This window comes from Cetorhinus maximus, chromosome 12, assembly GCF_964194155.1.
Source record: "Cetorhinus maximus chromosome 12, sCetMax3.hap1.1, whole genome shotgun sequence".
Classification (NCBI taxonomy): domain Eukaryota; kingdom Metazoa; phylum Chordata; class Chondrichthyes; order Lamniformes; family Cetorhinidae; genus Cetorhinus; species Cetorhinus maximus.
In genome coordinates, this window is record NC_135890.1 from 29010654 (window position 1) to 29022842 (window position 12189).

General features: G+C 42.2%; 1 protein-coding gene across 4 annotated transcripts in view; it reads right to left on the reverse strand.

Annotated features, from left to right (window-relative positions):
* Nucleotides 1-2112: 2112 nt before the first annotated feature.
* The window catches only part of sema3c (sema domain, immunoglobulin domain (Ig), short basic domain, secreted, (semaphorin) 3C), a 160613-nt gene continuing 150536 nt past the window's right edge, over nt 2113-12189 (reverse strand). For all 4 annotated transcript variants that reach the window (XM_078553304.1, XM_078553307.1, XM_078553306.1 and 1 more), the window contains exon 18: nt 2113-4193. In XM_078553304.1, the coding sequence (XP_078409430.1) occupies nt 3774-4193 (420 nt within the window). In that variant the 3' untranslated portion in view covers nt 2113-3773. The remainder of the gene's footprint in view (nt 4194-12189) is intronic.

Below are 12189 nucleotides of genomic sequence, written 5' to 3' on the forward strand. Positions count from 1 at the left end.
TGGTGAAAAGCTGTCTATCTTCCTCATTATACTTAGATTGCTGCACTGCTATCTAAAGGTCACAGGGAGATAAAGGGAATGTTCTATAACAGATCACATAACTGCCTTCTTTTCCACGAGCCAGAATAAATCCTAACCATTAGTTCACTGAATATCAAGCTGTGGTGACGCATCTTCTGAAGGTGGGCAATAGGAGGAAGTAGGAGGAGATACTAATGCACACACACTTTAGAGGGGCTATTTTACATTCAATATACTAGTCCAAAGTATAGTGGCATTCAACTTGATTTGTTCTGTCTTTCCCAGATCACTCTTGGGGTGAAAGGGATCAAAGGATATTGAGAGAAAGCAGGAGTAGGCTATTGAGTTGGATGATCAGCCATGATTACTATGAATGGTGGAGCAGGCTCGAAGGGCCGAATGGCCTACTCCTGCTCCTATTTTTTATGTTTCTATGTGCTTGAGTTGCACACCAGAATCAACAGCCATGGTCAGTGGTTAGCTCTTGTCACCCATTAGCCGCCCTTTAGTTTGCCATGGTAACTCAAATGCAGAATGAGAGCATCATGACTGCTTTCAGGTTACCAAGCTTTGTCTTGTATGATGCATTGCCTATGTTCACACACCAGCTGAATGTAGGAGCGGAATCCCTTTTGGTTCTGGTACAGGACAGAGTTGCCATGTGGTAGCCGCAAAGCAATGTGTGCGCAATGAGTGGCACCCCGCAACATGGGGAATCTTGCAATCTTAGCGAAGCCACATGCTCACTCGACCTGCTTGTATTTGGTGAGAGAATGAAATGTAGTTAACACTCAATAAATAGAGAATGTCAGTGATCTCCTTTACAGTTTATGGGAAGCTACAAGATGTTGCAAATATCTCCAGCACCAGCCTAATAGGAAATGGATAAAAGTTCAACACTTCAGTCAATTTCCCAACCATTGACAATGCGATCCTTGGCCTGCTGAGGTTGCAGCTGTGCCTGCAGCTGGCGGAAGATTTCAGTGATGACCCCTTACTGAAGCACATATGTCTCACACATTGTTCCTCATTACTGTTCAGGTTGGATAATTGCTCCAAAACATCATGCGCAGATATGGCCTCCTGCTGAGAGCACTTCTCTTTCCTCCTCCCTCTTCTAGCAGCTTGTCTTGCTCTGCTTGGCCTCTGTCCATTCTCCACATGATGTTGTGTTCAAAGGGGAATAGTTACTAGCGCACCCATAGCTGGGAGGAACTGGTTGGGGCTGAAGCGTTGAAATCAACAAAGCCCCTTGAGCACTCGCCATACCTCTTCCTGTAGACTTTTACAACTTGACACAACTATAGGAAGCACCAAAATCAGGTAAAATTGTAGCAACAGCCAGAAAATAAAGGAACAAATAGTTGATAATCCCTTTAAACAGCACGGGTATAGAGTCCTTCCTGTTGCTGAATGCTTCAGTTGTGTAGGATTAAGGAGGATGCTGGCTAGAGCGTTGAGCTCCAAAATGGCATCTCTGGCATTAAATCAGCATTGTACATTGATTGACGCCATGATTTTCTTGCTGTGCATACTTCTGACAGATGTTCACTACATGTTGCTGATGCCCCACCAAAATGCCATCCAGTATGATTCGCTCCACATGTGTGCATGCCAAGGATGCTATTTTGGACCTCTATGGGCTCACACATCTCCCAAACAATGGACTATAATGAGCTCCATTTATTGCTTCAATGTAGTTGAAACAAAAACTCCCCCAATGGGTAGGTTTTTGATTAATATTCTGAATCTATTTTGCATCAGCTAATCTCAATCTGTACAGTGGTAGACAACACTACTGGCCTCAGTGCCTGTGAATTTTGGAGATCTAAAGAAAAATCCCCTCCTGTCTGCTGTCCAGTGACTCCCATAAAAGTACACAATTGTGGACACTGGGAATAGGATCAGACTCACTCGTCCAGTATCGTCATTTGGGTTACTTGCTTCAGTGAGGGGGTTTGTGTCCATTGGACTGCCTCAGAATGAGTCCATTCTGCTGCAACTGGAGATGAAAAATAATAAAAGGTTGAAGTATATTTGTCTATGCAACATATGGAATGTTGTGAGGTAGAGAGAAGACATGCACTGGAAAAAGTTAAACGCGTCTTGGAAGGTTTATTATCAACACTATGAAAGTACATTGTGTCATGTTTGCTTTACATAAATTAGTTCAGCAGAAGTGTTTAATCTATACTTCATCTACACATTAATTACCATTTTTTAGGAACATCAAGTTCTCTGTTTGTTTAATTTGCCGATACTTTGACAACAATTTAACTTCCATAAAAAATGTACACTAATATTTGATCTCCTTCGTGGTCAATTTAACTTGCAGTATATATTGGCAAACGAAAGAGAAATGTTTAAATTCGTGAGTTTTTGTACTTAATCTACACATAACAGCATATCAAATAACACTTAAAAATACAGAATAACATTTAAACATAGCAAATAATATCTTCAAACATTTCATTTACAATAAAGACTCAGAACACATTCATCTTTACACTTTGCAGGTTTAATTCTAGGAATGATGGAGACAATATTTATGGCATTTGTGGTTACGAATGGCTTAGAGGGATGTGTTCAGCAACATTAGTCAATGTGCTTCGAGATTCAATGTGTATTTGGGTCACTCAGAGAGGCTTGGCTGTGAATCTACTGTTTACCTAGTGAAGATTTGTTTTTTTTTAAAATGACCCAATATTGTCCAATTTTCATTGTTGATTGTAGGGACAGTGATGATTTTCATTCTCTGCATCTTAACATGAATCAATGACAATGCAAAATACAAAGCATAAATTCTAAACATCTGAAATAGAAACAGAAAATGCTACACATATATAGTAAAACAATTGATGGCTGGAAGATAAAAAGGGGGCTAATGTTTTGGAAAGAATCCTTCATTAGAATTGGAGGAAGAGCATCTACACAAAATGCTAATCATAATTTCATTGCAAATGTTGACTGGTATGTTGTGTATTTCCAATATTTCCCAACTTTATTTCAGTTGTAGAGTAGCTTGAAATTTTCCGGGTAACATTTTTTCCTGTCTCCTTTTACAGTTCAACAGCTTATCTTTCCAATATATTGCAGCACGTTTGATTGGTATTTACACAATTGGATTCTTAAGAGCTAAGTAATTTTGGGCACTTAAAATAGCATTACCCTCATATATTACAGCATTATACATAACACTAAAGTGTATGTCCAATTATTCCTTTGACCTTCCAGGCCCCCCCTATATTAGGAAGTCACAGGTCATTAGGACTGAAGTAGTACCACAACACACCTAATTTAACATTTGCTCATGAATGAACTGGATGCTTTGGCCACCCAGTTCATTAACTTCAGATGAGCTTGCAGAATTCATTGGCCTTGGCTTAGAAGCTAAATATAAGTGGAGTAAAACCAAAGAGCTACAACAGCTTTAAGTTACAGAATGAAAGCATACTTTTGAACCTGGTTACTTTTAAAAACAGATCAATAGAAAACTGCCTCCTCACGAGTTATTACAAATAGACAGGAATTAAATCTAAATACATATCTGGACTTTACATATGAGAAAGGCATAAGATACCACAAATTACAGCAACAAATGCTCTGTTTATCACAGCATGCTCAGACGTTACTTAAGAATTTAGCTGTACTTTGGAAAGTTAAAAAATGAACAAAATGACTACAGATGTATTCTGTACACTTTATATTAAATAGTTTCATACCATCAAAGAATTATTACTTAAGGCAGTTCTTTAAGTACCAGGCAACTGGTTTCTTCTATTTCGACTTTTTCTTCTATCAATAAGTGCCTTTAGTTTCGGGTGATCTATTCTAATTGATTGTCCCTTCTCAGTCTGTCTCTGCTGATGCCAACTCTCCTTACAGTACTTATTGATCGCTTGCATTTCTGAGTAACTGAATAGTCCTACCAGGTCCTTGCGAAGGAGTTGCAAACCATTCAGGCCGTGAGCAGCCCCCCAAGACCAGGATGTCCCTTTATTGATTATGGGTGGAACTAAGTCCATATCCACAACCTTCAGCTTGATCTTCATCACTGTGCTTTTAAAGTTGTTCTCCGTGGCAATGCAGTGATAAAACCCTTGGTCCATGTCTTGTACAGAACGAATCAGTAGGCCGTGCTCAGTTACTAGAATTCTGTCATCTTGCTTTACCTGTTAAGAAATAGACACCTGTTTTAAATATCTGTGTGCCTTAAAGCAGTGTTATCTGCCTTAAACACATAATGTCATTCAGAATAAAATCATGCTGGTCCCAACGTGTAACTTCACAAAAGTTGCAAAGAGACATAGATTCAGACTGCTGGAGAAGTGCAAAAACCAGGTCGGGAGGGAGAATACCCTGACCTGTTCTCATTCCTTGCTTGGGGACCAGTCCACAGTGGTATTGGCAGAAGCTGGGAATTAGTTGTTGATCCACGTACTGAACCATAATGATACATCATGGGGGTAATGGGGAAAATGAGGGGAAAGCAGACAAAATCAAAGTACATAATCAAAAAATAATCATGTTCTAATAAATAAAAGAAGAAAATGATCATATCCATCCAATTTTGGTGTAGAATATTTAAATATCTTTATTGCCTATATGGAAGAAAGAACAAACCAATGTTGTGGTTTTAACGTGCATATTAGAATGATGATCTAATTTTTCTCTCCTAAAATTATTGGCCCATTTTCTTGCAAAAAACTTACTTCTGCATTGCTCAAGACCAGTCAATAATACCCCAGCACCAAGACGGTATTATTTCATGCCTGATGCATGGTTGCCAAAAGTCCATTTTATGAGCAGACTGCAAGTTTTTCCACTAGCCATTTGTGTGACACCTTGTAAAATGGATTCTTGCTCCTCTGACTTGCACAGTTTGAATGACTTCTGACAGGTGTGGGATTGTGGGTAGTATGAGCCACTATTGTCCTCCATTTTAAAATGATAAACATTGACTGAAAGCTCCAATCCACCAATCCCAATTGGTGGGGGTTGCCACTTAGTGTGGCTTCTGGAAGTGTGTCAACAATTAATGGGCAGTGAGGTGGAGAAGAGAGCGGGGCAGATGAGGGCTGCTCATGAATGAATTCTTAAAGTCTATGAAGAAGGACTGAATAAATGAGGGCTTTGGTTAGAGACGAGACAAAACAGGACAAGACAGTGAGTGCACCAGTCCCTGGGACTCAGAGGCAGGTCAGAACAGTCCTGTATCTCCCAGAATCTGGTACTTGCACTATCCTTTCTCTGATTGTATTTCCACACCTGGCAGACTCACTGCCCCGTCCTGTGTCCTAGAGCTACAGGCCCACTTGTGCATCAGGTGGGCCTTGGGTGTATAAGGATGGCCAAGGTTCTTCCCTCATTGGTGTTCCTCTGCTGGTTGCCCATTATTCAGGTGGAAACAGGTAGATGGCACTGAAAGTTGACCCCCATGATTCTATGGGCAGAATTTTACGGCCCCGTTTCGGCAGGGACGGGGCAGTAAAATGGGGCGAGCTGTTATAAACCCCATTGACTTCAGTGGGAACGTAAAATCCTGCTGTCATAAAATTCTGTCCTATAGGTTCATAATCTGGAACACTGATTTATAGAGACTGAGTTACATTTTTCCTTTGTTACATAAGTTGCAAGGGCTGTCAATGAATTGTTTTTTCAAATCATCCACATTTTTGTGAATTGTGCCTTTAATTAAATAGCTTAACCTATTATAGTAACCTAGATAGTCAGTATTTTTCCTAGATCGAAAACAAGATTAATAGGATTGTGCTATCTAAATTCAAGCATGATTCAATGCTTTCACGCCCATCTTAAGTCAATGAATAGGCATCTGAATACTTCATTATGTACAAGTCATTCACTGGCTCTTTATCAGAATTAAAGCAAAGAAAGTCAACAACAACCTCCATTTATACAGTGTCTCTAATGTAGAAAAAAATCCTAATTTGCTTTACAGAAGCAAAAATCAATGTTGAGACATATTGACTAAAATCATGGTAAATCCCAGTTCAAAATTGGGTTTTAAGGAAGGTTAAAAGGAAGGAGGGGGAGATGGAGAGTTGGGGAGGTTTTGGGAGGGATTTTTGGCATTGCAGACTGCTATCAGAATAGATATGAGGAAGGGAGGGAAGCTGCTGTTCACTGTCGCCCATCACTATTTTGGCTCTGTTCTGGAATTTGTGGGAGTAGATCAGTTTGAGAGGGAGGGGAACAGAATTTTAAACAGCACCGATAACAGACCTGAAATTACAGCCTTCATTTAACTGAAGTGGCAATGGTTAAGGTAAAATGCTTGGTGAATATTTTTTCATTTGTTTGCAGGCTCACATTGAAATAATAACAATTGCATTAAAAGTCACAATGACAAAATTACAGCTTCTGGGAACTCTTCCCAGGATTTAAAAGGGTTTTCATGCAGACACCACGACTGAAATTTAAAATGGTATGAAAGTCAAATCTAAAAACTGAAGAAACAATGGGTGAAATTGTCCCAGATTTGTACTAAGTGCGGTAGCGGGTGGGTAAAATGATGTTTTACCCGCTGGCTGTGAGGCAGGTTTTCACGCTGTATCATCCCAAACCCGCTGCATTATTTATGTGTTCCTGGGAATCATGCCATTTCTGTAGTGGGCGGGCTGTCATTCGCCCACTATGCTATCACCTCACCGCGCGCACACATCTCAGTGCTCCCAGCCCACGACTACTGCAGGGAAGATGTCCGCGTAAGGCAAAAAGGCTGCAGCCCCCAGGTTTAATGATGCGTCACTGGAATGCCATTTGGACACCGTGGAGGTCCACCGTGATGTCCTCTATCCCCACTCTGGCGCAGGACGGGCAGGGGCATCACCAATCCAGCATGGCAGGCGGTGGCAGCGGTGGTCAGTGCCAATTCTGCACAGAAGAGGTTGGCCATCCAATGCAGAGAGAGGATGAATGATCTCATCCCGTGTAGTCAGGCTATGGCAACCATCTCATCACTCTAAACTCACACACTCAAGCCCATCGCACATTCACTGGCATCGCACTCACTGCCAGCTCAAGGGACCTCACCACCCATTCTCACACACATACCCTCTCATGTCCACCTGGCCTCATCGCCTCTGGAGACTGCATCCTCAGTCCTCACCATCTTGAGGCCACTTGCGCAGATCAACATGTGCCCCCACACACATACCCTTGCCCAGTACAGCTCTCATCCTGCAGCTTCTTCCCTTGCCTGAAGCCACTTCTCCTTCTTCCCCAAGCAAATCCTAGCCCTGCAGCCATTGAAAATCCACCCACATATGGCTGATCTGGTGGATAGATACCTACCCGTGAGCCTTCCTAAAAGTGATGTGGTGCTGTCTGTGAAGCCTGGCGCTGATAACTGCAAGTGCTGACTGAAGCAAGGAAGGCAAACAAACCTTGAAGTCCCAAGCGAAGTGCAGCCTGCCAGGTGCACGGCGCATATGCGCTGTTGTGAAACACGTCGGCATGTTTTCCGGCCGACGCGGACAGATGATCCAGCAGGGGGGATGAGTCCGGCGGACTGGACTTATAATGATATGCAAATGAGGTTCCCGATGTCTGATGGTGGGAAACGAGGCCTGCCATTGGTGGGCTGAGTGGACGATCACAAACTGGTTTCACGCTGTCATGAAACCAATCGCGCCATTTTGTCCGCTCAGACCACCGAACACGCCCGACAACGGTGGGCACGGAAAATCCCGGCCATTCTCCTTTTTTATCTTTCGTTTATATAGGAACTCATTCATGAATGCAACATGATCTACTTTTAGTGCATTAATTCATTACTTTACATAAAACAAAAACGATTCTCATCCTCTCCTCTATATAATGAGAACCAATATTAGGTTTCAGTATTTGGTGAGAGTTGAGAATTTCTCAACGTTCATGGAAAAGTATTATGAGGCCAACTCAGTAATTCTTGGAGCAGACCCCACTGAATCCAGCAGTCAAGCCAAGCAGGAGAAATGTAATATACTGAATTGAATGTTTTTTTATATTTTTGAAGATTCACAAAGGATTCTATTAATGATCCTAATTTAACGCGACCTCCTGCAAATCTGGTCCCATGAAACTCAGAGGTATTTTTACCTGGTCACTATTTTCTGTTGCTTGGGTGCTGCAAGGGTTTGCTAAGCTGGCCTTTGGGAATCGAGTTCTAAAAGACATGCTTTACTGATTGCTCCCACCTCAAACATCCTGGCATGTGTATAAATCTGCTTCTGTATTGTCCTTGATGAATTAGTTGCTACTGGGAGTTGGCACTGTTTCTTGCCACAATTAAAGTCTTGCTGACAGCTGCTAGTTTACTTATAGCGAGAGAGAACATTTTTCAGCATACTAGCTCTTTTAGGTATTTTTCAAAGCCCTTGTTTTAGGTGAGGGAGAGGGCTTTACATGGAGGAGAAAAAGCAGATGCAACTGATGAGTTTGTTGCTTATTCAAGCTTACCTCAGGAGCCACATGTTAAGATCCAGGCACTTCTGCCTGGGTCTGTCTGAATAGACCTATCTTTGTCATCTATAATTAATATGTTTGTCCATAACCAAGTTATGTCACCTCCTTAAACAGGAGCACTGCGCAAGTTCCATCACAGGGACAGTGGCAAAGAAGGTGACCTCAGCATGTGATCATAAGAACAGGAGCAAGAGTTGGCCATATAGCCCCTCAAGCCTGCTCCACCATTCAATAAGATCTTGGCTTATCTTCTGCATCAACTTTACTTTCCCAGACTCTCTAGCCAGGTGAAACCACCTCTCAGCACCTGCCCTGCCAGGTCCTATAAGCATTTTATACAGTTCAAAGATATCACCTCACACTCTTCTCAATTTCAGAAAATAGAATCCCATTCTACTCAATCTCTCCTTATAAGACAGCCTTTCCATCTCAGGAATCAATAAAGTGATCTTCTGTTACAGTCCCTCCAAGGCTGGAATTTTAACCTTTGACAAGTAGTGTGAACAAATTGCCTACATAACATTAAAACAATTGGCATTGTCATGACCACGGATCCTATCCCCGAATTACTTATGGACATATTGAACTTATAAGTAAGACATGTGTTTTTTTTTTAAAAAAGGACATACAAGCAAAAGCTGGCTGAGACTGTAAGGGAACTAATTGCTGGAAAATTCCTATGTGGATTACTTGACCAACTAATTCGGAGAGAACAGAATGTCGCACATAAAAGGTGTGACATGGCCTACTTCAGACAGAGGGGCTTCAAAGGAAAAGATACAATGCAAACTGAACTGTAATCTCCTGTGGTTGCGGAGATAATGGAAAATGATTACCATCTCAGCTGAACTCACTTCCTGTTGAGATATATCTCAGGCTGTGATTATGAACTGAGTTGAAAAGAAAACAGATGAAAGGCATGTTTGTCTTTTTCATTCCAGGAATACACAAGGAAAGAGGTTTAAAAAAAACAACCTTAGTTCAGTGTGCTAGTCTGGTGTTCTGTTCTGGTGTGTGTGTGCTGTGAAGCTCACAGCTAAAGAACACCAACTGGGCATCCCTGCGCTTGCAGGTAAAAAAATACTCTTGCTGGGAGCAAGGCACAATTCAGCAAAGCTACAGTTGAAAAGGAAACAGGAGAACTCCTTTCAGCTAACCTGCAGAACCAAGAATCTCCAAACCAAATGCTCAACTGAGTGCTGCTGGAATCAACCCAACTTAACAACTGCAACTTATTACCATCTACACCTCATGGATAAGCCAAAGAACTAGTTCATATATCTTTTTAACTTTCATTTTTTGGACTCAATTTCTCATTTCTAATCTGTGTGTAGCATTTTTATTATTTTTCCTCATGCTTAGTAACTGATAAACTCATTCTTTCTTTGACTCAAGACAGCCTGGTTAAATTGGCTCCTTTTAAAACATAAACACATATTGAACTGGGAAAAGGTATCCATGAGGAAGAGATCCTTTTTAAATCAACCTTGTGGCGACCAACCGAGGGGGGGTTGAATAAAGAAGGGGAGCCAGCTTATCCCTCCTCACCCAGGAGCATAACAATTTGGGGTACCTCGATCATCCAGGATCATAACAAATTGGGGGAACCTTGTCCAGGGACCGGTCGTAACAGCATTTTGTCTCTGATTTTTATCAACTGATGTCATTAATAATTATCTAACACTGAGAAGAAATATCAGGTTTTGTTAAAGGGTACAATAACGCCCTGACTGGGTAAACGGCAGATCCACTAAGTTTTCCAAAATGATTGTTGCCTCATGCTCCATGTCAACTTTCATTCGTGCCTTTTTCACAGAAGGTTTACTGAACAGTGTAGATATCTCACTGGAGACTACATCAGTGCCTGTACTTACAAGGTGACTTACTCCAGCTGTTTTACACGCAATTACAGTTCTCTTTAGTGACTTCAATGAGTTGTCATCACCAAGCCTAATGCAAGTAGCACTTTTATATTCCTTAACCATGTGTGAAGTCACAGGTGTGGACGCCCGCTGATGAAAGTACAGTGATCTGTTCCGTTCTCAGTTCTTCAATTAATGAAACAGTCCATGCCCACATACAGCTAGACGTCGACAATATCCAGAATTGTTGCAAGTTAACATTCATACCACACACTTGTCAGGCAATTCCCATCTCCAACAAGAGTGAGACTAACCACCTCCCCTACACATTCATTGGCATTACTGTTGTTGCATTCCCCCAGTATCAGTATCCTGGGGTTACCATTGGCCAGAAACTGAACTGGACCAGCCACATAAATACTGTGGCTACAAGAGCAGGTCAGGGGTAATTCTGTGGTGAGTAACTCACCTCCTGACTCCCCAAAACCTTTTACATCTTCTACAAGGCACAAATCAGGAATGTGATGGAATACTCACCACTTGCCTGGATGAGTGCAGCTTCAACAACACTGAAGAAGCATGACACCACCCAGGACAAAGCAGCCTGCTGGATCAGTGCCCCAAATACCCTATGTCCCCTCGTCTTAGTCTCCCCAACCAGCAGAAATAGTTTCCCTCTATGTACTAGAAGTATACTTCATCCACTGGCTTCTCATTATCTAGCATTACATTTTTATGCTTTCAAATCCCCAAGAGACATTGCCCAGATGTCAGTAAGTCAGTAAACCGACACATCAACCAAGTGACACAAATCCTGCTTGCCAGAGAGAAGATTTTTGTCATTTTTGCAACAGAAGTGAGACAGTAGCCCATGGAGGGTACAGCATTCAATATTCCCAGGTAATTGGTTTTACAAAAGTGCAGGGCCTCAGTGATGACACAGATGTGGCCATCTGGATCCCAAGACAACCCAAAGTTTATAGGAATGGGGAAGGGTTCCACTCTGCTAATGTGCAGGTGATACCAGACAACAAACAAAAAAACCATGCATGTGGATGCACAATATGATAAGAGCAGAGGAACACAGGTGTATTCCACTGAATTCTGGTGAAACCTCCCATGATCTTGCTGAAGCAAAGATTCCACTGTTTGAAAACAACAGGGATATTCTCCCTCTTTATCTCTGGGAAAGTCTCCAAAATCATCCAAGTCTGTTGCTTGTTGTACACACTGTCACCACGAGAAGAATCAGGAGGCCAGGAGATGCACCTTGGGCTGAGGAGCAGGAGGAGGTGGAAGTAGAAATGTTGAGGGTGACATGCAGCAGAGAGCTTCATGAAACAATTATTGATTAAAATGGCTTTAACTGCAAACACAATTTGGTTGTGACCCAACTATCTTAATCAGTTAAACACAATGCAGTGGCCACATGAACAACATACTGTTCATTGCAAAAAATGGTGTTTCAACTGTCACTACATACTCATTAACTCTTCATCTACCACCTTCATGTACCTTGGGGGGGATAATAAGGGAATGGGGTAGGGAGGGGTGTGGGGGAATGCTGACAGCTAAGGCCCCCCACCCCCGGAAACCATGTCGGAAACCAACCAGCTCCACACCGATCAGCCTCAGAAAGTGCTGCCAAGCTGAGTGGGACTTCCACCCCTCATTGGAGCAGAAGTACTGCCCTCTGGAGCTGCTGGCCAATCCAATTGGCTGGCAGCTCCATCACTTCTGGCAGCTCCAGGAAGGTGTAAGTGGCAGCTGCTGGGACTGCAGTTGAAGAGCGGAACCCCCGGAGCAGATAAGTCCAGGGTCTTGGGCCGGGAGGGTTTGG